The sequence below is a fragment of the Anser brachyrhynchus genome (genome assembly GCF_964034855.1).
Source record: "Anser brachyrhynchus genome assembly, chromosome: 4".
In the NCBI taxonomy this organism is placed as follows: Eukaryota; Metazoa; Chordata; class Aves; order Anseriformes; family Anatidae; genus Anser; species Anser brachyrhynchus.
Window position 1 is genome coordinate 47,344,744 of NC_137698.1, and position 25,733 is coordinate 47,370,476.

At 39.3% G+C, this 25,733-nt stretch overlaps 2 protein-coding genes across 9 annotated transcripts in view; both read left to right on the forward strand.

The window, feature by feature from the left end:
• Positions 1-19,919, forward strand: part of PTPN13 (protein tyrosine phosphatase non-receptor type 13) — a 114,634-nt gene extending 94,715 nt beyond the window's left edge. For 6 of the 7 annotated variants that reach the window (XM_080591676.1, XM_080591678.1, XM_080591675.1 and 3 more), the window contains 20 exons: positions 437-651; positions 742-840; positions 2,249-2,613; positions 2,781-2,955; positions 4,218-4,376; positions 4,711-4,882; positions 4,978-5,188; positions 6,147-6,217; positions 7,874-7,935; positions 8,654-8,810; positions 9,135-9,311; positions 10,598-10,680; positions 11,916-11,971; positions 12,898-13,001; positions 14,225-14,373; positions 15,005-15,095; positions 15,816-16,153; positions 16,687-16,902; positions 18,055-18,117; positions 19,073-19,919. In XM_080591676.1, coding sequence (XP_080447802.1) covers positions 437-651; positions 742-840; positions 2,249-2,613; positions 2,781-2,955; positions 4,218-4,376; positions 4,711-4,882; positions 4,978-5,188; positions 6,147-6,217; positions 7,874-7,935; positions 8,654-8,810; positions 9,135-9,311; positions 10,598-10,680; positions 11,916-11,971; positions 12,898-13,001; positions 14,225-14,373; positions 15,005-15,095; positions 15,816-16,153; positions 16,687-16,902; positions 18,055-18,117; positions 19,073-19,150 — 3,041 coding nt within the window. In that variant the 3' untranslated portion in view covers positions 19,151-19,919. The remainder of the gene's footprint in view (positions 1-436; positions 652-741; positions 841-2,248; positions 2,614-2,780; positions 2,956-4,217; positions 4,377-4,710; positions 4,883-4,977; positions 5,189-6,146; positions 6,218-7,873; positions 7,936-8,653; positions 8,811-9,134; positions 9,312-10,597; positions 10,681-11,915; positions 11,972-12,897; positions 13,002-14,224; positions 14,374-15,004; positions 15,096-15,815; positions 16,154-16,686; positions 16,903-18,054; positions 18,118-19,072) is intronic. The other variant, XM_080591673.1, reaches the window with a different exon arrangement.
• A 147-nt stretch (positions 19,920-20,066) lies between these two features.
• The window catches only part of AFF1 (ALF transcription elongation factor 1), a 105,465-nt gene continuing 99,798 nt past the window's right edge, over positions 20,067-25,733 (forward strand). For both annotated transcript variants that reach the window (XM_080591682.1, XM_080591683.1), the window contains exon 1: positions 20,067-20,941. The gene's annotated coding sequence lies outside the window, so the exon portion shown is untranslated. The remainder of the gene's footprint in view (positions 20,942-25,733) is intronic.

Consider the following 25,733-nt stretch of genomic DNA (forward strand, 5'->3'; position numbering starts at 1 on the left):
AGAGTAGACATCAAGAGCTGGGTGAGGCCAGAAGAGAGACTGGAAAGGTGAGAATTTTCTGGCTGACGAGAGGCTGGCACTCTTCAGCTCCTGCTGGGGATGTGTGAAAAGGGAGGGAAGCCTACTCAGATGGCAAAGCCACTTCAGGTGGCTTTTTGTCTTCCCATGTGGGGTTTATCTTGTCTGTCAGGATCTACCCTTACTTCTCTCAAAAATGTTTGATCAGTGGCCAGAACGGTTACACCACTCGGCTGTAACAGCCTCCTGAATGGACTGCTTTGGAGACGCCCTGGCTTTCAGCAACTTGGAAGGTGAAGGAGAACTGTGTGAGGGGGGAGAGTGTGCAATGTCACATCTGGAGTCAGAGCACATGCTGTTGTTTTTTTTTAATGACCAGCATGGTGTAGAAAATCACGTGTAACTCTTTCTCTTGCAGAGAACACATTTGAGGTGAAGCTGTTGAAGAATAGCTCAGGCCTTGGGTTCAGCTTCTGCCGTGAGGATAATCTTACCCCAGAGCAGCTGGGCTCAACCATTGTGAGGGTGAAAAAGCTCTTTCCTGGGCAGCCTGCTGCAGAAAGTGGGCAGATAGAAATTGGGGACGTCATTCTCAAAGTGAACGGGGCATCACTGAAGGGTTTATCCCAGCAGGTATGTGCTTTCTACCGTCTGTCTTAGTGGTGTGGTAGCCTTGGAAGTCTTGGTGTCTGTGTCTAATACTGAATCCAACTCTGGCCATAGGAAGTCATCTCTGCTCTGAGGGGAACATCTCCAGAAGTTTCTCTTCTCCTTTGTCGGCCACCACCTGGTATACTACCAGACATCGATCCTTCTTTGTTGGTAAGGTCTATGGCATAGAATATTTTTCTTTTAATTACTGTTTGAAGGTTTATTTGTTTGGTCTGGTGGATTAGTTAAATAAATGCAAAATGGGGGTGGAAAGATGGGTGAACGGCACTCACAGAAATTTTGTTCCTCTGGTAAATTCCTTTATCCGTGTACCAAGGATTTCACAGATTCTAAAAGAATACAAGCCTTCCATAATGTATTTGTGGTTTGTTTATTAATATTGTTATGTAGTCTAAAACATTTGAGATTGGCTTAAACTTTTGGGGGGAGGGGGTTGATTAGTAGATGATAGGTTTGAAAAGTATGTTCTATTTGTCTGCTTCTGGCACATGTAAAACTGGGGAAAAGATTGTTATATTTACTTGCTGGACTTGAGAGATGTTCCAAAGAACATGTTACAAAGCACTCCAGTAAGTAAATCAAAAGAACAGAAGAACATTCTGTTCAACAGAAGGATACTTAGAAAAATTGAAAAAACAAATATTTCAGTAAAAGAGAATATATAGAGGAGTTTGAAATGTAGGCTTTCCATAATACAGGGAAAAAAGTATAAAAGGAAAGGCAAAAATTCTATTTAAGTTACTTAATTTCATGTTCACACTGTTAAATCCATTCAAGTCTGATGGCAGAAACCTAAATGTACAAATAAAAATGTAAGCAAAGCAAAGATTAGAGTAAGAAAATGAGATGAACAAGTGGGCATAATAATACAAACAACTAATCCTATAATCCATTTCTAGTAAGGAATACCTTTAATAAAGGAGCACATATATTAAAATAAGTAAATGATCAAGTGAAAATTTTTGTATATAACACTAGCACAGATGGACATGGTCATGAATGCAAGAATTTGGCCATAAAAGCATATGTGAAGCTTATAAACTTTTTTTTTCGTTCTTGGGATTATGTGATGGTTGGCCAAACTGTCTTTTATCCTCACCATAGTCGTTAACTTGGCTAAACAGTTTCCGTTTGGTGTAAATTCTGATGGCTTTTGTAGACTATTGTTTAGCTTTTTGTTTAAAACTTTTTCTGATTCCCTGCTGTGTGAAATCAGTTTGACTTATGTTGCACTTTAACCATCAGCAGTATATTATGCTCCTCATAGCTCAGAAGCACCTGTCAGCAGGCTCTCAGAAGCAAAAGCGCAGAGTGTATTTGTTTTCCATAGATGATGTTGCAGTTGTTTAGCAATATATGTTTCCAAGTTCTGCATAATTCATCTTGGCAAAGCTGCATTGAACTTGGTAAAACTGCACCATAGTATGTTCACTGAATTGAGGCTACTTCTAAATGGAAGGGGTCACTGACTGCTTCTGGTAATTTAATGCAGTCTTTGCAACTTTCTTCTCTCTGCAAAATTGGAGTTTGATGCATTAAATCTCCTTGCTTTCTGCAGACTCCCATCCATTCGCCCCACCAAGTATTTCCAGATGTCAGCAGAGAAGTTTCTGGTCCGTCGACTGGAGAACAGGGTGACAGCTCAGATGAAAATGAAACCATTGATCCGAGCAAGAAAAGACTAAAATCTCCCTCGAGGAGAGATAGCTACAGTGACAGCAGCAGAAGTGGTGATGAGGAGGTGATGGACTCAGCAGCACAGGTGGGCTCTGGCTGGAGTTCTGCCCTATACCAAACATCCGGTGAAGCTGTGACACAGGCACACAGCCAGTACGAGGCACGCAGCGGGCAGGAAGAGGCTGTTCGCACCATCTTGTATTCTGTTCATGAAACTTCTAGCAAGTCGGAGCTAGAGGACGACAGGTACGTTGTTCATAATGACCCTTGTAGTGCTGCAGAAAGTGTTTACAAAAATAGTTTTTTGGACCTACTCATGGAAATACATGGAATACTGTAGTGGTTTGTATATTCATTTATTGGTGATAGGTACATTGTGTAAACTGATCCTTGATTTTCTTGTTTATCTTTAGCACTGTGCCATTGGATTTGCCACTGATCCCAACCTGTAGAACTGTTCCTGATGTTACCACATCCGTTTTAATGAACAACTGTTTTGCTACTCCTACATCTGAGCTGACTCCACACCTGGGAGGAATGGCATCGTTACTCAGCCAGTTGGAAAAAAATGCTGAAGAATATGAGCCAGTAATGTCCTTTTTCTGCCTTTCAGTAATATAAGCATACTTGTTGCTGTGGCCAACTGGAAGTTTTTATAGCTGTGGTATTGGGAGTGACAGTATGAAAGTTACGAATGTTAATTTACAAAGGGGATAGTTGTAAGTTATACTTGCAGTAAACTGGAGTTGTGTCTTATAAATGGCACATGGACATCTGCCATTTGTAACCACTGAGCTGTGGCTGTTCATACAAGCGTTGGCAGATGCTTTCTGCCTGGGTTTTACAAGGTTTTTTATGTTTCCCTCTGAGTGTGGAAGCCTCCCTGTATGCATGTATGTGTGTGTATTTCATGTGTCATCTCAGCCTTAGAACGCTTGGCATTAAGCATTTATTGAGCTCTAGGCAGTGTTCTTAGATTAACCTTATATGGCAGTTACCTTGCTTTGTGGTTGTTTGGAGAGAATGGGATAAATCAGGGCAAAAGGGAACTGAGTAGACCCTGTTCTTTGCTGCTTTAGTATCTCTGAATCCCCCAAATTTTCTGCTCTGCCACAAAATGCAGCTTATTTTTAAGATTCTTCTGAGATAGCTTACTGCCACCTGAGAAACATTTGTGTTGTGTATCAGAAGGGACTTGTGCTTCCATAGCCTCCCATAATCAATTCACAGATAGAAAAGAAAATGAAAAGCGAGGCTCGATATTTTTTAATCATGAGAGTCTTCCAAGTTACAGAGCTGTTCTAGCCTATACTCCATTTGGAGAAGTTTTTCCTCAAATCTTCATGGTGCTGTGTGAGTTTATGTGCAAGTGAAGTAGATATGCATCTTGCAAACGAAAAATCATGCAAATTAAAAAAGACAAAACATATGCCTGTGTTCAGTTCTAAGAAAAGCTAGTGTTGTATCCCATCGTAAGAAAATATATTTGCCTACTTTAGTTGAATAGCTGCTGCTGTATTGTCTTTCTTGGAAAATACAGAGTCTTTTTATTGCTTGGCAGCTAGTTGAGGGTAAATTAAGGTGTCAGTTTTGACATGTACCTTGACAACTCTGTTTAGATAATGGGCCTTTGGCACAAGGTTAGCTTCATGAAAAAGAGGTCCAAATTAGAGGTAATTGCTTGATGCAGCTAAGCTGAGCCTGCTAAGACAGACATCTCAGTACTTATTCAGGCTTGTGTTCCATTTAAACCGATAGGTAAATCCATTTTATATTTCTGACGCTCTTAAATTCAGTGAAGTGTTTGCTTCTGTTTGTATGCGTTGTAAAGTGCTACTTTCTTTCCCTAGGAAGTAGAGCTCCAAGTCACCATGACCAAGTCTGAAAAGGGTAGTCTGGGCTTCACAGTGACCAAAGGTAACGATAACGTTGGCTGCTACATTCATGACATTGTTCAGGATCCTGCCAAAAGCGATGGGAGACTACGACCTGGAGACCGACTAATAAAAGTGAGAGAATTACCATTTCCAGATAGAGTGATTGCATGAAAAGGACAACTTTGACCCTAAAATAAATGTGAACTCCATTGTGTGCTAAAGTAAATGTGCTTAAGGAACAAAGGTGTATACATTTTGTGAGGCATAATTAGATAGCAGTTAGACAAAAGAAATAAAAGTAGGAAATAAGTATGAGTAACCACAAGTGTTGTCAATAAAGCATCCATAGTTTTGTCCTTTAATGTCAAGCATCAACAACAGGAACAGTAGTGATTGTTTATTCTAACACTGTCTGTTTTATTTGGAACCTAACTGGGAGATGCTTCTTCTTTTTTTTTCTTCGCAGGTTAATGACATTGATGTCACTAACATGAGTCATACAGATGCAGTAAATTTTCTCCGTGCTGCCCCCAAAACTGTCAGATTAGTGCTAGGACGCGTTTTGGAGTTACCCAAGATGCCAGTATTGCCTCATTTACTGCCTGATATTACACTAACATGTCATAAGGAGGAGCTAGGTAACAGAGAATTATACTGCTTTTTTCTCTACTGTGATTTTTTTTCTTCAGTTACAAAGCAAGAACTTGATTTTTTTTTTTCTTTACCTACACAGGTCTGGTGTTATCAGGAGGTCATGACAGCCTTTACCAAGTTGTGTATATTAGTGACATTCTCCCCAGATCAGTTGCTGCCAGGGAAGAGAGTCTCCATGAGCTAGATATTATCCATTACATTAATGGAGTAAGCACACAGGGAATGTCTCTGAAAGAAGCCAAAAGGTCATTGGAAACATCCCTTCCTAAAGTGGTGCTCAAAGCGACCAGGTATGTTGTATGTTGGAAGCAAATGCTTCCCTTTCGTTTTACTCAAAAAAAAAAAAAAAAAAAACACAAATGATTATATGAGTATTTGGGTAAAACGTGTTCATGCTATGATAGCTGATTCACCGGAGTGGTACCAGCTGTCATGTTACTGAAGACTGATGCCACAAAAAGGGGATGTATATTCCCAATTTTTGTGCTTCAGGGGAGAAGGGTACTTGGTACTTGTTGTGTTTTGTGTTTCTAGGGAACACACGGCAGTGTCCATCCATGAAACATAAGTGTTCAAAGTATCGTTTTCAAAATATAACACAGTTTGTTTTAATGCAATTATTCCCTTTTTGTTGTTGTTTAAATCAAACTGCTACTGAGCATTCTGTAAGCATAAAAAGGAGATAAACTGATGTTCAGTGCTTAAATAGTTCTGTCATCGCATGGATGCTCTGGCACAGCCTTGAATGTCAAAACCCTCTGGCACAGATCTTAGTCTGCCATTGCATTTTCACTAATCCCTGCTGCTTCTTTTATGGAATACAGCAGTCTAACAAACTCTCCAGATTATTGTGAGTTTTAGTTTTTGCTTGGGACAGAAAGCCTAGTGACATTTACCTCATTTTTGAAATCTTCCAGCCATGCTTGCTGTTCTTTGCTCCCTCCCCACCTTTCTCCTCTGTTCTGTCAGAGAAGGGGAAGAGTTTTGAGGTCAAATCTTTTTGTGGGAATCCAGAATGAAACTCCATCTCTAACCAAGTCTTGGTTCCTTCCCGAAGTAGGAACTAACCAAACTACCAGTGCTTTTATCTCTATTATGGAATATTTTAAAGTTCCAGAGCTCTTGTAATAGACAGAACAACTAGCAGTTTTACTGGTCATCAGATATTGATGTATGTATATGCAATAATTATGCTTTTATTGATTTATATATGTTAATACACATTTCTGTAAACATTTATTTTCATAGAGATGGTCATCCAGTGCTTCCAAAATCCAAAATCCCCGACAGCTCAAATTCATGGTCAAAAAAATCTAATGGTAAGATTTGCTTGGTTACCTATTGCAGGTGAAATGCATGTGTCCATGAACATGAAGGAACTTGTATGCATCTTAAAATGCTATCCAAGTGCAATTGCTGCACTGCAACTCCGTGTACTGAGATCAGCTCCAGCAGGTGTCTGCTGGCTCTTTGCTTTAAAAGCTGCTCTAAAAGAGATTCAGCAATAGTCTCTCTGTGTTTCTGTTTCTACTGAAATTTAGAAATTTTCTCTAAAAACAAGCCAAAGGAGTAAGTTCAACTGATCTTTATGATATACTTGTAAAAATAATTATAATAAAAATAATTATTCTACTTGTGTCCCGTATCTTCTGACCAGGCATAAAAATATCATTTTGTTACATTTGCAAGGGCTTCAGGTCACCTGTTAATCGTTTTGCAGACCAAACAAGCCCAAACTGATCTTATCATTCCCCTCCAGTTTGTTTACATTGGGCTGTTTTCCTCCTCAAACATGGTGTCTCCAGTCACACACGACATTGAGTGAGGCTCACAGACAGGTCAAGCAGACAGAAATAATTGGTTGTAGTTTTCTGTAGACAGCATTCCTGTTAATGCTTCCTGAGTGAGATGAGATGAACTTCGTTTGGCTAAATAGTACCTTGTTCACTCACTTAAATTCAGGATGTTTTACCACCTACATTTGCTTCCCTGCTGAACCAGTGTTTATGCTGTCACTGTCTTAAGCATTTGTTTCTTCCATTAAAGTGTGGTGCTTGGCATTTGTTGTGATTCATCAAGGTCTTGTTTTTCACACTTGCCTTTAATGTATCAAGATAGTTTTGAATATTGATCTCACCTTGTAAAATTATTGAACTGTTCCATTTCATTGTTGTTCACATACTCGACAACTATGCTAAACATTCTGTTTCAAAAGAGTTAGTCAAGATATTGATTAGGAAGATGCCTTTTAACTGAATCTTCAAAGATACCACCTTAAACTCCCTTCTCTTAGATGACTTGTCATGCATAGGTTCACAACAAGCAATTCTTACCTTTTGGTAATTTCATCTAAACGCTTCTCAGCTTGTAAAAGCATGTGTAAGGAAATCCAGAACTCCACTAGAAGCTACATACACAGCATCAAGTGGTTCCTCTTTGTCTTATTTATTATACCAGTAATATGATGTCTGACATAAGCAATGGTCTTATGTATCATGGTATCACTCTTTTCTTGACCAAGAAGGGAAGGTACCTTACAACAAGGACCAATATGTCAGATGATGTTTATTGAAAAATAAACAAGCAACAAATTACCAGATGTTTGCAGGGTTGTAATCTATACATCTGAAGGGAAAGGAAATCATATCCTGTTTCCCTAAGATGCCAGTGTTGCCTTTACACGTTAAGTTGTTACTCTATTTATTAACATTTGTCTTTTTTTAAAGTTGGTTATTTTTATGAGGAGTCAAGCTTCCCCTTCCATTGAACTTTATTTTATTATGGCTTTTTGAAGTTTTAGTTTGTCAGATGTAAGCTTGGCAATGTCCATTAATCAGACTGGCAGACATGTTACTCATTTCACAATATAATACAAAACATCTTGTTTATTTTATAATAATAACTGATGGGGACTAATTTAATTATGGTAAAAATAATGTTCTTAAGTTGTTGATTTTCTTCCCCATTTTGTTTAGGCTGTTCTCATGGTGATCCCTGTGATAAAACAGAAAAGACAACCGATGCTTATGGGCCCAAGGTAAACATTTCCTCTATGGTGCGCATTTTCATTAACTAGAGAAAAGAATATAGTTTACACAAGTTAGAGTTTTGTTCCTTTTCTTTTTTTAAAGAAGAAGTTAGTTTGACTTAATGCACTGTTTAATTATGCAAATCCCCTGTTGCCATTTGTTATGAAAAAGCAGTGATGATAATAAATATGCTAGTTTTGGGAATTCATCTTCTCTTTCTTTAGGATTGCCTTATAGAAAGACAAGTGATCTTATGAGAGGATGCAAGGCTATTATCTATTCTCTTCCCAGTTCCTGCAGATACTTGCATGTTACATCACCAGATTGCTTTCTCCTTTTCGCCTTTGTTTTTTTTTCTGAGGAAAAGGTGTAATGTGGCACCAAAAGAATTGAAGCCAGCACATTTTATTGAGGATATATAATGTGAAATGTTATTGTGTGTTTTCTTGTAGTAGTTAATTCTTCATCTCTGTGTGTTTTTTTCTTAATTACTTTATTTCTTTTCCTTTGCTAATGTCATTTGAAACTTCAAACAAACTTTAATGCTGCCAAATGGGCAAGTAGAATTCTGCCCACCCATCACCCAGCTGTCTGAGATGAAATAGGATATGACTAGTTTCTTTGTGCTTTTTGCTAAGTGGAGCTGTGTGCTTTTTACTTGCTAAACTGCTTAAAAAGATGCCAAACTCTTTAAGAGTTAATTTGTAGTGTTCTTCACTTTATTAGGTCAATGGCAATGGCATCCTAGGACCATCTCATGCAAACACAGAAAATAACACCCACCACACAAAAGGACTGATGAATCTCACAGGGTCTGGAGATGTCTCCTCCCTTGGCTTTGCCACTCAGATAGCGGATTTTTCTAAACACAGTGACAAATCAGGTAAGAAAAGATGAGATAAGGGACCATTTGTTTGCGGGTGAAAGAGAATCAAGGTAATAGAGTTTGAATAGACTGAAATTAGTGAAAGCTAGGTTGGCAGTCAACATTAAAAGATCATCTTCAAGCCCCGTGGTGTGCTCTTGAGGAATTAGTTCATGTTGGAAGTAGATATATGAAAATTAGATTTTGCATCAGAGGGAAATGAGGGAAAGCCATGATAGCAGCTAGGAATAATGCCTTGCTGTCCGCCCCTGTCTTTCTCCTCCTCGTCCGCCCCCAACCCATTTTGGGAAAAATTGACATTTTATGCTATGTGTTTCTCAGAAACAGAGGTTCCAGATGATGAATATTATGATGAAGACGATCACAATGAAGTTGTCCAATACCTGTTGGATGTTGTAGATGAGGAAGCCCAGAACCTCTTAAATCGTAGTAACGCTACATCAGATGCCCAGAACCTTCTACACATCAAGAAGGCCACATCAGAAGATCATCTGTCAGGTACTGTGAGCCACTGAAAAAACAGATGACTAGAAACAACATGCCTTGTGAAATAGGTGCTGAGTAAGCCGCAGCAAGTGTGACAGGTGACATTGAATTGTTTTCTGAAGTGAAAGTTTCCAAAGTAGACTACAAATGGTTGCTGTTTCCAGTGAACTTCAGATGCAGTTAGTATGTCAAGTTCTAGGTTTATAAATCTGAATCATTGCATTCAGTAATCTGGGAGAAAGAATCCTGTTCTGTTCTCAAATTGTTTCATGAGTGGAATTAGTGCCTAGGTACCTAGTTCTTTAGCTGCAATCACACTTTTGGCATTCCAATGTTGCCTTGATCGCAGATTGCAAAATTTGGATATGTATTGAGATCTCTCAAAACCAAACAGTTTGTTCCAACATGCTTTGTCTCTTAGGAAAACCGTGCATCTTTTCAGTAGCTGCTTCTGTTTGTGCAGCTTTATTTTCTTTTTTTTTTGTCTCCTCAGCTGCAGTTGTTACTAACTGAAACTTTGTGTGCAGTATGATTTGTTGTTCTTTGTGGTGTCATGCTATGGATGCTCCCCACTGCTCAAGCAAGATGCTTGCTAACTTGTATAGAGTTTCCTTTCAGAATTGAAGATAAACCTTCCAAAATTGTAACTACTTCAGCTTTTTTGCTGCTCTTTAAGTTCGTTGGCTTATAGTCACCTGTCATTATATTAGAAATCAGGGAATACTAAGGTTCTGGCTGTGCCAGGACCTTACCTGAGGAATATCATTTTTTGAGCTCCACTACTTGCAATTTCTTTTAGCTGCGATCCGCTCTTTGCAAATGAACATATATTGTACATTTAAGACAGGGCAGCAGAGAACTGCTATAGCAGCCAGTTTTTATCCAGAACTTTTGATTAGGACTTGGTAATACAAGGAGAGAGTAGAAGCCTTGTTTATAACCGTTGCAGGTCTAAATGTAATTGAATTGCAGAAACACTGTTGACATGGGAATCTGATGATTTCCTAGCACTGGCCTGCCCGTCTGTTACACTGTGGAACATACATTCTGTTAGCTGTGCAAACAACCTTGCTTTTAATCACAACTCTTCTAGTTAAGAAGGAGGAAGCTGTAGGTCTGATTCTCCAGCACGCTGGTAGTAAAGGGACTTAAAAGTTGTTTCTTGATTATTCTGGCACCTGTGAATCCTGTTACACATGTTTGGCACTACACAGGAATACATGTCTGAGAAGGTAGTTTCAGGATAACTTTCATTGTGTTCATGCTGTGTCTTCTGCATTCTGATTTTCCTGCTACAGTAGAAATGAATGGGAAGCTGACAGAAGATAAGTCTGAAGATACTGACTGTGATGGGTCATCTTTACCTGAAGATTTTTCAGAGGTGAGATGGCAATAAGATGGCAGACATGTCTGCAGATTTTGTTGTGTCAGTCTGTTTTAATTTATTGTTTTACTTATTTGCATAGGCCTTGTGGAAATAACCTTAACGTGCATTTTAAATGAAATTATCTTTATCAATAGTAGCTTTAAATGGTGTATAAAAAGTTATTTTTGAAATAGTGTATGATTACTCTTTAATAAAATAATTATGCAAGAGAACAAAGCATAGAATTAGCGTAAACTTATTCTCATATAAAACCAGTTTTTGTTTTGTTCCATGTGTTGTTGTTGTTTGTGATAAAATACCTCATTAGTGTTACTTCAGTCATTTCATCTCAAAAGTTGCCTTGATTCCTGCTCAAATAAGGGAAGTAGTCACAATGAATATTGTGTAGATTTATCTGTGCAACATATAAATTTGAGGCCTCTTTTCTCCTTACTTTTTGCTAGAATTCTTTCATTAACTTGAATACCTTCTACGTGTGATTTACCCTACATTATTACATGTCCTGTTCTATATCAGTCACTAGATGCCCTAGTATGGTTTCACACTTCAAATTATCAGAACTCCTTTGTATCTGCCATATCCTAGCTGTTGTGGATTTCTCTGTCCAGTCAGGGAAAGCTGAGAGACAAAATGGCAATCTGGCTCTCTGTCACGTTCTCTAGGAGATCCAAAAGTAAAATTAATTGACTATGGCAGTGGAAACTTCCAGGATGGCCTAATAAGCATAAATCGTTTTGGAGAGTTGTTCTTTCTCCAAAGGAGAATTTAAATGCCCTCTTCTTTGCTGAGTCATCTTTGTCTTTTGAGGAAGACATAGATAGGAGTACCTAGAATTTAGAGGTAAAGCCCTGTTCTGTTCTTTATGGCAGCGGTGGCTTTTCAGGATGCCTAAGTGTTCACTGTCAGACTTGCCTCATAAGAGGTTTTTAAGGATTACAAACAAAAAAGTCACCTGGAAAAAATGTGGATGGCTTTACTGCTGCCATGAGTCAGGAATAATTTTAAGATAGCTGTTGGCCTTGTTACAGTGCAGCCTTCTTCCAAGTGCTCAGTGTTCTTCTCTGTTATTTTGCATTAGTGAGCTAAAATAGTAAACTCTTACATTATTTGATGCTCTGAACTTAGTCCCCTTCAGAAAAACTCTGTATAACTGCTCACATCTTTGATAATTTAGAGTGGATGAGCATTATGACTATGATCTTGATGTGTGTGTTTTTCTCTTCCACTAGCCAACGCACTTAAATGGTTGTGAAGACCATTGTGAAGAAAAAGCTGTGCCAGAAAGGTAAGATTTCTAGTGTTGCTTGAAAGTAAACCCGTGAGATATGAAGCTCTGAAGAGAGCGTTTACAATGAAAATATAGCATACGTGTGTGTGCAGGGGGAAGAGGGATACGGATAATTATTTATGTAATGTCTTGTTGAATTGCTGTCTGCCTGTTCTTGTTATTGAAAAGGTTATAATTCACCTGAACATTAGTCACCTTTCTGTGGTTTACTGTGCCCTGGCTGTATTTATTCCTTTGATATATGATTTTAACATGTAATTAGGACATGTGTGCAGTCTGTTTCCACTTGGGTGTTTGGGGCTTCCTCTTCTTACGTGGAAAACTAAGGATGCGCCTGGCCATGTTTCCAGCTTTTGCTTCGAGACACCTTGAATCTTGGAAATTCACACAGTGGTTTCTCTGTGCTAATATTTGTCCTTAGTCTAAATAGTGCTTCAGTCAAGATGTATGTGCTTCTGTTTTGATAAAGCCTCTGGAAAGTTTGAGTTGAATCTTGGCTTAAACAGTGCCGTTATGTTGTGTAGATACTTGATATCTTTATTGCCATTCTCAACAAAGGTAGAAAACTTGCAGTTTAAAATAGGTACCCTAGTACATACGTGTTGAATTATGTGAATGGTCCAAATATTCTATTGGACGTTATTTGCCTGCTTTGCCTTTGAAATGTAATTGCAGTGATTATTATTACTAGAGTAATGTTGTCCGAGTTCTTTCCCCGCTGTCATCTTTTTTTAAGTCCCCAGTGGTGATTGAAGGTGATTGGAAAAAAAGTGGGTTGGTTTTTTTTTTTTTTTTTTTGAGATCACTTATATGGATCTGGTCCAGAAGAACTCGTAGCTATAAATTACCTCCTGGTAATGTTTCATTAGATTGCAAATGTGTTATCTCTGGGTGTTGTTTCTTATGTTCCTTGTCTTCTGTAGGTCGCCTCCACAACCTCCCTTGAGTCAAGCAGATGAAGATGAAATCACGTGGGGAAGCGATGAATTGCCAATTGAATCAATCAACCAGGAACGTGTAAATAAAGGCAAGAACTTCAGCAAATAATCAACTGAAAACTGAGGATCACATTAAGGAGACAATATGTCAGAACTGAATAGTAAAATGTCTAGGATGTGTTTTGAGGGTGTAGTGATAGGTATAATGGGAAATATAACAGCTCCACCACCCACTGGAAAGGATCTTTACAGCTGTAGTATCTGTGTGAGAGCTGATCAGAACAAGTATTGTCAAGATTTGGCCTCTAGTTGTAGTAGAGTTGAAACCAGTTCTCTCCCATAGTATCTATCTGACAAAAACTGTAGCAACATTTGATGGTTTGTGTGGTTTAACCATGATCAAATCAGTATCTTGTGTGCTTGAAGTAGTACCTGCATGTTCAAATTGTGCAATATTTTCCCCCTATATTGAGTCTCAGTTTTCCACTGTTGCTCAATTTGGCAGGGTGAAGTACTGCGAAGTCTGATGCATTTGGCAGAAGCTAGTCTTTTCCTTTTGAGATAGGATTAGAAATGTCAGCTCCTGAAATTCATACACAGTAACATTTTGTCTGTAGTATCTGTATTCATTAAAAGAAGTAAAGAATAATCCATGTAAACCTTTTGCCTAAGCTAGTAGATAAAAAGACACTTAATTGCAATAGCAGAGACTTCTGGTTTATGAATTTTTTTGTGTTTCAGAGGAGCGCTGAAGGTCTTACAGGAAGCAGGCTTTATTGGAGAAAACAGTGTTTTTAATGCATCTTACAATTAACATTTAAAAGCCATCTTGACTTAAAAGCGCTACAGATGAATTCACAGGATGTGATTTTTATTTAACTGGAGACTTCTGAACTCATCCATGTTTATATTTATGAATTTAGTAGATTATTGTTTTTAAGAACCTACATTTAAAGTATATATGGAGTTTATTTTAGTTTAGTTATTGTAAGTTCAGGAAAACATTCCATTTGGTACCTGGATTAATGAAAGCCAATTTTGCTTCTTGCTGTTTGTTAGTTTGGTTTTGCCTGTCAAACTGAGGAACTATCTACAGAGGTAGCAAATAGCATTGAAAAGACTGTTTCACTCAAAGATGCTTTATTGGTCATGCCTTTTTTGTAAAAGATAATAATAATGTATGAGTCACCCCTGCATGGCAGGAAAACCATATATAACAGTAACAAAGAAATCTAGCACCGCACTGCATTTTATGTTGCCTTAATTTTAGCTGTTTATACAGGCATTTAAATCAGCCTTATTCTTCTGCTAGATTTCCCTTTGGTGACAAATGAAGAGATCTCTTCCCTCCCTACTGTGAATGTGCTCCCTGGAGGCAAGTACTCAGGAGCCAAATTGAAGTCGGTCATCAGGATGTTGCGTGGATTGCTGGAACAGGGAGTCCCTTCTAAAGAGATTGAAGTGAGTAACTGTTTGTCCTTTTAGGTCCTTAGGTCCTTTTTTCTAAAACTTTGCTTTTTAAGAGGATGAAACAGTTAGAAATAGAATGGTTGATTCATCACCGCCTTAAAGACCACAGCGCTTTGATTTGCAGCTCTTTAAAAGGATGAAAAGACTTCCTTCACCAAACATCTCTCCCTTCCCCCCGCCAGCTGCTGAGAGATGAGATGAGGTGGAGCTGCCAGTTCAATTCAAAAATGTGTTTACGTCATTCTTATTTTTAGTAAATTTTTGGTAAATTCTTATTTCATTTCTCTATCCTAAATGAATATACAGGCATGGATAAGGTAAATAAATGCTACAAAATCTAGCTGCAGAATCAGAAAACGGTCCTTTCCATGTCTCAACATTGTTAAACTCTCCTTTAGGAGAAGGAGCTGAAGTATTCACTAGATCACAGGGTTTTTTTCCATTGGTTTGTTTCATGGTGGTGTATTTTTTTAGGTATCTGACATTGGCTTCCTTTCTGTGACCTGATTTTTGTGCATATCCACAGTAGGACTATTTTCTTTGTTTCGTGTCTCTGAGAGACTGCTTTACCACTTGTCATCATTCATTGCATTGTAATGTATAAGTTATTTCTTCCTTGCAGAATCTTCAAGAGTTAAAACCGTTGGATCAGTGTTTGATTGGACAAGCAAAAGAGAACAGGAAGAAGAACAGATACAAAAACATACTTCCTTGTAAGTCCTAACTAATCTGACACTGTGTTGATATTTTGTCTCCATCTGTATGGTCACATGAATTGGATCACAAGTTGAGATGGTTTGATTCCCAGTCCCAGTTCTACTGCTGAGTAGGGAAAAGTTAATGTCATTTTCTACAAGTTTAAATTGAATATTTATAAAGCAGTTTAGTATTGGTAAGCAACAAATTCATGTGGTAGGTAGGAATGGATGTCCGTGGGTTTGGCAGCTATTTGAGAAGGTTCCACTTATTAAATGAGATATATTTATGGAGCCAGAGAACTTTTTTCAGTTTTACCCATGTACATTTGGGAATAACAAACGTATATGCAATTGCCAGTAAGTTTCCTACAATAAAAGTTGGTTTGTTAGCTGGGAGATGAGTTGAGGAGTAGTGAGAACTGACAGAGGCTACCTCTGAGTGAAAAATACTCCAATTCAGTTTCAAAGGTGATGCAGTTTTAGTCACATACCCTGCCTGTCTGTTGGTTAAGTTTCTCCCCTAGCTATCTTCTTTTCTCAAGAAGTACTGACTTGTATCTTAAAGCAAGTATTATATTGTTTTCTGTTGTTTTGGGTTTTCTTTTTAATAAAATTTGGAAACATCTTTGAAGATAAGCACCATGTGAGTGTGCAAGGCTCAGCATCTCTACTGTGTGAAGGTCTGTTAATGTGCATGCATAGCATTAAAGTATTTCTGTTGCGTTGGGATTGCAGATGATACCACTAGAGTACCTCTTGGGACTGAAGGTGGATACATCAATGCCAGCTTCATTCGCATGCCAGTGGGGAACGAAGAGTTCATTTACATTGCATGTCAAGGACCTCTCCCTACTACTGTAGCTGATTTCTGGCAAATGGTTTGGGAACAAAAATGTACTGTGATTGCCATGATGACTCAGGAGGTTGAAGGAGAAAAGATAAAATGCCAGCGTTACTGGCCAGATGCACTCAATAAAACTACCATGATAACTGACAGACTACGGCTTGCTCTAGTAAGATTCCAGCAGCTGAAAGGCTTTATCATTAGAGTGCTGGAGCTAGAAGAGATTCAGGTAAGTGCATCTCATTTGGCATGCTGAGAACTTCTTCCTGGGTGCTGATGTTTTAGTTCTCGTATTTGTGGCTTGCCTGCTTTCAATTGCAATGTCCATGTGGAGATGTAACATGGAGCTTCTCTCTGGCCAATGAATGTTACTGAGCAACTCTTCTGCCTTGCAAGTTGTGCCACTTAGTGACTTTTTACAAGAGAAGGCCTGATGGGCCAGGAGGTGATTTTATGATGCTAGTGTGGCTCTTTATGTGCCTTTGATCATGTAAACAGAAAGATATATCAGGGTGTAACACTCATTATTCAGTCTGTCTGGTTCATTCCTGTTTTTAATTAACTCAGCCTGCACATTGAACCTTATACAGTTTAATTATCAGCTAGGAGTTTAGCTCGTGGCTTCTCTTGTTTCACTGGATTAGAGACCACTTCCATGGGGCAAATCCGTCTCTTCAGAAACTGCTTCTTTTGAGAACTTACCTGTCTTTTTCTTCATTCTGTGTGTAACATTTTGTTGTTCCTGTTGTTCTTAAACCTCAGACTGGTGAAGTACGACACATTTCCCATCTGAACTTCATTGCCTGGCCTGACCATGACACCCCTTCTCAACCAGATGACCTGCTAACTTTTATCTCCTACATGCGGCATGTCTACAAATCAGGACCCATCGTAACTCACTGCAGTGCGGGCATTGGCCGGTCAGGGACCCTCATATGTATAGATGTAGTTCTGGGATTAATCAGCAGAGATCTCGATGTAAGTACCTGACAGGATGGGTAAGCTGTGCTTTTGACTTGCAGGAGCTGCTCAATGGGAGTTGATCAGTGGTTTCGAGAAAATGCCATGCTTTTGAGGTCAGCATGTAGTCCACATCTTAGTGTAACATAAATGAGGATGTAAAACAGCAGCAGCTGTGCAAATATTTCTTTAATGATGATGGGGATGCAGAAGGGTGCAGGGAGAGATCTAACATCTGGTTCTTGGATTAGATCAGGGAATTTCTTTAAGTGTCCTGGTTGTTGAGAGCTCAGTAACGCTATATGAGGTGCCGCCTAACATATTCTAGGTTGTGCTACAAGGAGATCTACTGAGCAGATTTTCAGAGTGTGGCTTGGGAATAAGAGTTTATTGCCACAAGAGCTCAGGCAAGTGAAGGAAAAGAGTTAAAATGCTTGCCGTACTGGCTGGATGTACTGACAGATCTGAGAAACTCTTACGGTAAATGACAGTAGAGATGACAGATGTGACGCTTGATGAGCCAGAGATTGATGCACAGTTGCAGAGCTGCTAAAGGCAAGCAGAGTATATGTTTATGCAACTGAATCCCAATCTTAGTGACAGTGTAACTTCCGTGTTTAAAACAAGTAACAAAAAAACCATCAAAAACACACAGTGCAAACACCTTATTCTGAGACAGCACCCTGCTCTCTAGGATGATCCACAGGAGGGTGCTAGCCTCCTTAATGTTTGTATCCTTCGCTGGACCGGTGTAGCAAATGTTTTTGTGAATTTTGTAGAGGTGAGCTATGATGTCATCAGCAGGGTTTCCAAGCACCCACTAAATGTCTAGAACTCGTATAGACCTGTAGAAATTAAAAGCGTTGTGTTAGGTTGGGATGAGGGGCTCTGTTTTCTGTATACTTGGTTCCTGGTATGCGTAAGCAAGAGAGCCAATAGAGGCGTACAGCGGAAGAAAAAAGAGAAAGGTATATGGTGTAGGAGGGCCACATCCTTATCGCTCCAAGATAGCTCATGCTGGTAATCTGCCAAATATGTGCAGGATACACTGAATTGTAAATCGTTTCACTACGAAATGTTTCATGTAGCTAGTTGGATTCTTTTGTGTGATGCTCATTTTCTTACATGCAGTATGTCTTTCAACATTTCACTTGCTGTTTGTTTTTGTAGTTTGACATCTCAGACCTGGTGCGCACGATGCGTCTGCAGAGGCATGGGATGGTTCAGACAGAGGTGAGTCTGGCTTCTCCAGGTTCAGCTTTCCGGCTACAGGAAAGATGCTGGAATTCGAACTCTGATGTGCCAGGAAGCTTTTTGTAAGGCATGCAGTGGTTGTCTTCATGTCCTCTAATGCAATGTTTGTGTTGGGGGAATTAAATCAGATGCTCTGTGCTCTTTCAGTTTGTGGTTAAAAAAATAATAGAGCTGGAGTTAGAGTTTTCTTCTTCTAAAGCATATGTTAGAGTAGAAATCAGATGAGCTTTTTTGTCAAAAAGAATTGCATTGCATGCTGAAGAGAAAGCCTAACTATATAGCTGCCGTGAATCGCTGAAACTGCTGGAGACATCTTGAAACCACCTTTTAGGCGGAGGTGTTTAGCTAGAAATAAATTTGAGTATCTTAGGAGTAATCTGGATCTGGAGCTGTTTAACCTTACTTTGGATTTGCACCACTTTTTGAACATGAAGGACTTGTCTAACTGCAGTTAAAAAATAAACCAGAAAGAACTATCACCCCAAGCTCTCCCACAAAATGAAGATTAGCTCTCAAACCTGTATTGGCCTATAAAACCTAAGATTTTAAGATGATAAGATGCCCTGTAATCTGAGTTCTCTATTAGTTAATCTCAGATAGTAATCTGAGTTCTCTGTTAGTTGGAGTGATCAAAGATCTTTAAAGGTCACTTGCTGTCTTCATTTCTGCTTCTGTGAAGTGTTTAGTCTATTCTATTTCACATCAAAAATGAAGCGAAAGGATGATAAATGCCCTGTGTAGAACTATACCTTTAGTGGCAGGCAAGTACCTATCCTTGTTTGAAGTTGAGGTTGTATATTTCTCAATTGTCTATTTTTTTGGCTTATTTTACTATAGAAATAGTATTGAAATCAAGTGCTGTGGCAGGTGAGAGTGAATTGCTTAGGTGGTGCAAGCGTTTTTCATGTGTACTCTGATTTCCTTTCCCTTGCAGGATCAGTACATTTTCTGCTATCAAGTTGTCCTATATGTCCTGAACCATCTCCAACAGGAAGAACAGAGAGGGAAATAAAATAATGAATGGAAGTGCTTTTAAAACAAGGAAGCAAGGAGATCTAAAGACTCTCACCTGTTTTATTTGTTCTGCTAATATTATTCCAGTCATTTTCTTCAGTTGCTGTCAAATGTTTTTTCTAAATAGTCTCTTCATCACTCCAGATAAGGTATATAGTATATGGAAAAGGGATAGCTCATGCAATACCACTAGTGTCTTACGCCCATGGACACATCTGTGAGATACTTGTATAACAGTAAATAATATTTAATAAAAGCTGCATTTTTTTGCAGCATCCTTAATATGTGATAAAGTACTGAAATAAAAATATTTTAATTAAAAAAAAATGAAGAAAAAAATAATCTTATAATACCTCCTGCAGTTCTGCAACTGCTCTGGGGTATTTGTTTCTTCGGGGGGTGGGATAAAGCAGTATTTTTGGCCTGGTCAACTTTATTACGAAGATATTTTACTAGTCTCTTTTAAAAGCTTGTTTATGGCACAGACTTTTTTGTCCTTTTAGTACAGTTAGAACTATTTTATAGAGGGTGTCCTGAAATCAGTATTTAAGCTTTAAGAGATGCCTTTTAGCGTAAGGATAGTAGTGAATGTTTACTGTAAGTATCACAGTTAATAATGTTTACTTGATAGAGTTTCATGTATATATTTATATACTTTTACAAAAAAAAAAGTTGAATTATCAGATGTCTAACCTTATAACTTATTAGGCATCTCTACTCTGTAAATAAAAATACACTTAAAATACACTGATCAGTGGATCTGGGTATTTTTGTGTCCTTTTACTGATTTCCCTGGCCTAACAGGGCATCCTTCCCTAACACTGTGGTTGCTACGCTTCTTACGTGATTGGCAACAAAAGGGCCCTCCTGGTGCCTGTTCTTCAGTATCCATTTGAGAAAAGCTGCAGAACTGTGGGTTCCGTTCTAGAGAGCTTCCACACTGTGGTGAAAGGAAGAGTTATTTTCCCTTCCCTCCCTGTTTTTCAGCATACGTGGGTGTTGAGACCTGCATCACATTTTTATGGTGGGTTGGTACTTGGATGCTGTAGCAATGAGCTGACAACAATGGAACCTGCTCTGCTTAAACCAGCCACGTTTGATGGGGAAGGCAGGATACTGAGTTCTAAGTAACTTAGTGTTTTAGTGATACTATAAACAGCCAACTGTTCTGAAAGGAAATCTTAGTTTTATGCTCTGTGGGCATTTTTTGATGATGGAAAAACTGCTAGAAGCGTTCTGCATTGCAAGGGTAAAAATAAGTTCAGAGACCTGTGACTCTCCAAGGTTTCACTCTTCAAAATAGTAGCTGTATTGATCTCACTGTCCTTATCTCAGCCCTTGAGCTTTATTTTCACTGTATTTTCTCCCTGTCTGCCTGAGGAGGGGGAGCGAGAAAGCAGCGTGGTGGTGCTGAGCTACCTACCAGTGTGAAACCACCATATACCCCACAGTGTTCTGCTGTCCCAACCCTGGAACGGTCACCATCTAGCTTATTTAATGGCATTATATATTATTAATGGTAATATAACTAGCAATAGCATGACTGAAGAAAGGAAAAGAGCCTTTTTCACTTGTCACAGTAATGCTATGATCTTTATTCCCTCCAGCTTACCAGCACAGCTGAAAAATTACGCCTTTTAAGAGCAGTGTATATTAAGGAAGGAAAACAAATTGTGTGCATAGTGAGAAGCAGAGGCAAATTGACTAGCCATGTTGACAGTACACCTGTATGAAGGAGCTTTAAAGTAACGAGAGAACATTTTCAGGACTACAGTTGTCAACAGGCAAAGTAAGTAAAGACAGCTGATATGCTGCTACTGTTTTCACAAAAGTAGTGAGTTCAGAGGATTTGGGTATGTCTGGTTTTCAAAAATAAAAAATTACATTATTAAAATAAAAATACATTATATTTAAAGCTGTTAAATTCTTCCCTTAGATGTTTTCATATACAAGACAAAAAGTATAGAAACAGGAACTTTTTTATATGCTATGCTATGTGAAGCCCACTTTTGTATTGTGCAAACAATCTGCACAATACAGCAAACAGCCCATGGGAAACAGAAATCAGTGGAAGATTCCAGGATTTGCTTGTTGTTGTCACAAATACGAAGATCTACAGTATGGTATATTGTACCCACTTTCCTTTTAATGATGGGTGCACCAAAGCGGAGGATAATTAGCTTGACCAAACCTTCCCACCCCCAGGAAAAAAACAAAGAAAAAATTGGTCTGAATTTCTTCCCGTTCGTGTCTCAGCTTTGAGGAATTTGATATCCAATAAAGATGAAATTGCTCCTTTGTCTTGTACCTGTTGAGGGCACTGAGAAAGGTGGGTATCTGTCTTTTGCCTAACAGGTGGAACTCACCATCTGTGACACTGGGCTGAAATGGACCGCATAGCTCAGAACTTGTTACCAGAAAATGCACATGCTCACACAATGTCATTGCTTAAGCTTGGTATCCATGGGGAATCAGGTTGGAAGCAAGCAGTGATGTTATCTTTCTCCACAGGGTTAGACTACCTGAAATCTTTATGTCCCCTTAAAAGTAGGTAGAGGAAAAGTGATTGAGAAGCTACTTCCCTGGATGGATAAATACTTTGTGATTTCTTAGGAGGCTGACCACATAATTCTCAGGGGAAAAAAAAAAATATTGAGTGCTCCCACACACACACCTTTTTATTTACTTATTTTTTTATTTTTTTTTAAATAACATTGCGACGTCTTGCTGATTAAGCAACCAGGGCATGTTAGAGCTGAAAGGGATTTTCCCTTTTATAGGGTATCTGATTTTCAGCAGGAAGTTTACTAGACTAGGGAAAAAGCTGATACATACCCCATTATGGCTCTAATTAAAGGATTGTCCTTGTGTTAACAGGGGAAGGATTCTTTTTTCTTCCAAATAGAATTAGCTGACAGAAGCATATGTGCTTTGCTAAATAAGCAGCCCTGTGCCATTAGTAGTTTATCTGTACTTTGGCTTTTGTTGATGGTCTTCCTCTATGCAAGAGGAGGGCAACGGCCTATGAAGAATTAATTCCAATCACTCCTTGGAGGCTGTTCTGAGGACTCATTACTCTTGTTCTTTGAATGCTTCTAAGCAGCCACTTCTTTCACAGTGGGCTTCCTTCTATAGCTAGCTCAATAGCTATCTGGGGAAAGTAAGTACTTAGGAATGATTGAAAACTCTGGATTGCTTCCCTGCATCAACTGCCCAGTGTTTTGCAGGAAGATCTAAAGGGCAGGAGGGAAAGATTTCAAAAGGTGCTTTAAGTAAAAGGAAGCAGGCTTCTTGCTGGGACGTGGGCTTGTTTTCCATTAAAGCTCTCGTCTGTCATCTTCTGACAGTGCAAGTCCAAACAGCCACTCACTTTCTTGGGTGTCCGGATAATTCCACAGCTGCACATACTTTGTTGTCTGTGTGGTGAGGTGGGACTGAGGAGGACTATGGAAGATGAAACAGGAGAAATCTCAGGAGCTGAACAACTCTGTGCATAGTGAACTGCATGGTAGCGAAGGTTTTCTGGAGTGACTCTGCAGACGTGGCAGAAGCCAGTGGTATAACCCACCCCTGCAAACCCCTTACAGGAAGGTGCATTAACAGAATGTCTGGGCCATGAGTACTGCATATGATGAACAACGTAGAATAAAGACAAAATCTAAGCTTTGGAAGCTGAAAAACCAGTTGACTTGCAGGCGCTATAATGCTTCTGAAGTGCTTTGGACTTCTCTGCTGAAAAATATTTTCCCACTGGGAAACCAAAGCGGTTTGGCCCCTCATATATGCTTATAACTTCTTGGTTTATGTCATCGTAGTATTTCTCACCCAAACAAACCTGCTATTAATATGCACGATATGTGATGTCCGCTTTAGAGCACCCCAGGGCTAGAAACCTATGGGCCAAGGGCCACCTTTTGTTGAGTGAGTGGGAGGTGTTTTGCCAAGATTCAGGAATGTGAAGCATTGTCGGGATGCCAGTCTGAGTTTGTTATGGCATCCACCGATAGTCAAGTTGTAACGAAACCAGGGGCAAACGTGGAATGGTTTGCGGCTCTTCGCCCTGCTGGAGTGGACAGTCTGTTCGGCGCTACCTTTCCAGTTCAGTTAGTTGATCTTGGCCGAACGAAGGGTTCTGGGAAATGTTACTCATCATTTAAGCAGCTTTTGAGAGGACAGCCCAGCAACAGCTATGAATGTTAGAGGCACAGTGAGTTTTGTTGTGTTTCTGTGTTGCGTTACTTGATTTTACTGGTGATACAAGTGTGTCTGGTGTAACCCAGCAGTTATTTTTGTGTAAACTATGAAAAAAGAGCGACTGAGTCACCTGAAAGTCTTGGGAGGGGGTGTGAGCAGTGCTGGTTCATAAAACTGAAGAATGCCTTCTGCAGGTGGCATTCAGACCTGAATTTGAACTTCTCTTGTGCTTTGTTTCTACTGATTTGTCTTGGCTAGTCAAGTGGGCTCTGCAGGGAGCTTTGTTTTGTAATGAGATGTTGGGAGCGGGAGGTTGGTTTTGTTTTAATGAAGGCAAGATCTTGCTGGCTAAAAGAATGGGATCTGAAGGAGAAATTGTTGGGCTGGGAGCAGATTTAGTTACTAATTTGCTTAGATGAGTCCCAGGAAGTGGATTTCATCTCCATTGCTGTACTGTGATGACCTCAGTATTTGTTTTTGTTTTTTTTTTTTTCCTCTGGTAGGGCTGTGACTGCTACTTGATTATAATAACAAGATTCCCAAACAAAGTGTTACCTCTAAATGAGTCAGCTTGGTCACAGAAACAACCTGGTATTCATTAACAAGGAGCTTTGCATGGACTAATTTGGTTTTTCAACTCTTTTAAAGCTAGATATACAGTATTTCCACATTGTCCTCAAGCAGATAGAGATAATGAAATATCCCATTAAAAACACATGACACGTCTGCAGCTGTGTTTTCACATATGCTCATAATTCTTCTCAATTATGTATACGTGTATGTGTCTCTCTGTGTGTATGCTTTTTAGTTCTTTGAATTTCTTTTGGGGGAAGAACATGTTCAGCACCACCTTTTTCTATTGCTGGGTTGTATTCCACAGACGTTAAACCATTTTTATTTTTCTTCATAAAAATTCTTGTGAAAGCTTTGCTGTGGAAAATAAGGTAGTATGCCAATTATTCAGCCTTTCCTTCCTCAAGAACTCGCTGCATAAGTCTGTTTTGTTAGTTCTTGCATCTCCAGCATCAGCAACGCTTTTGGCATTGCCAGTCAGAATTTACAGGCCCTACTGAAGGCTAAGGACAAAAAACATCTTAGTGTTCCTTCCTTGTAGTGTCACCATCCTTTAAAAAGTTTCAGTGTTACCTCAGAGCACTCTTTATTTTTCATACTGGTTTTCAACTTCTTGAGGTGTTCTGTTGAAATAATCTCATGGGTGCCTTTTAGGGCCAGTTGTGCCCCTTTGTGAAACATTTACGGAGTCTGGCCTTGCTTGGATCATTTTATGGTGACTGTGGATCTGAGTTTCATTGCTCTATTCATCTTCCTCAATGCTGCATGTTCTCCTTGAAATCTGTTGCTCTTACAAAGCACTGGCAAAAATCCAGTACCTGGAGTTCCTTTTTCACATCAGGCGTAAGTTTCTGCTTGTACACCTGACAAATTGTACGTAAAAGAATCACACTAGACTCCAATACTTGAAATTCCTACACAGTTGCACTGTTGACAGCAAGTATGTTTTGGATATCTTCTCCCCGGCCCATGAGGCAAATGGAGAACTGGTTAAAGGAAAACTGACGGAGCGCTGGCAATGGAAAATGAAGCCCCTTGCCCCTCAGAATATCCCTGGGTGCTGTGCAGGTGTCGTAACATGACCATCTATCATCTTGGTGTTAAGCAGAGACCTGGCAGACTCTATACGTGCTTCAGAATGTATTCCTTGTCTGACTAATAGCGCAATCCCAAACTCAGGTGTTAGTCGCGTGCCCAAAGGCAGAAGACATTAACATTCCTCTCCATCCTATTGTACTTCTTTTCTACAAGTCTCCATTCCAGCTCCTAGAACATTGCTTCAGCCTTTGACAATGAATGGATCCCCCAGCGCTGAGGTGAGCCTTTGTGTGTTCCAGCTGCTGGTTTTTCCAAAAGTGGAAGGTTCTTTTGTAAATGGTGAGGTTGGGTCTGAATGCATACCCAACTTTAGTTAACAGACTGAGTTAAAGAAAGTATGCGAAAGAGCCCAGAAGATAAGCAAAGGAGTTGTGGTGTTTTCTGTTCCTGTTTCCCCAGTAGCAAATTTCCCTGTGATGGTAGCTGCAGTTCTGCCCTCAGCTGGGCATGCTGTGCTTGGCACTGCAAGGGGCAGGTCCTTAATAGCTGCAGAACCTAACAGGCTTGCAGGAAACTCTGTAAGGACTCAGAAGCACTCTCTAATTGATAAGTGTAGTTAGAAGACTTGTTTTAATAATGAGCATTCAAAACTTCACTGCTCTTGCCTTGAAATCTTGAGTGAGGTAGAATTCAAAGCTTGAGTAACAGCTGGAATTTGGTTCCTCCTCTACCAGTGTTGGGCATTGAGGCTGAGCCTACTGAAATGAGAGCTGAGG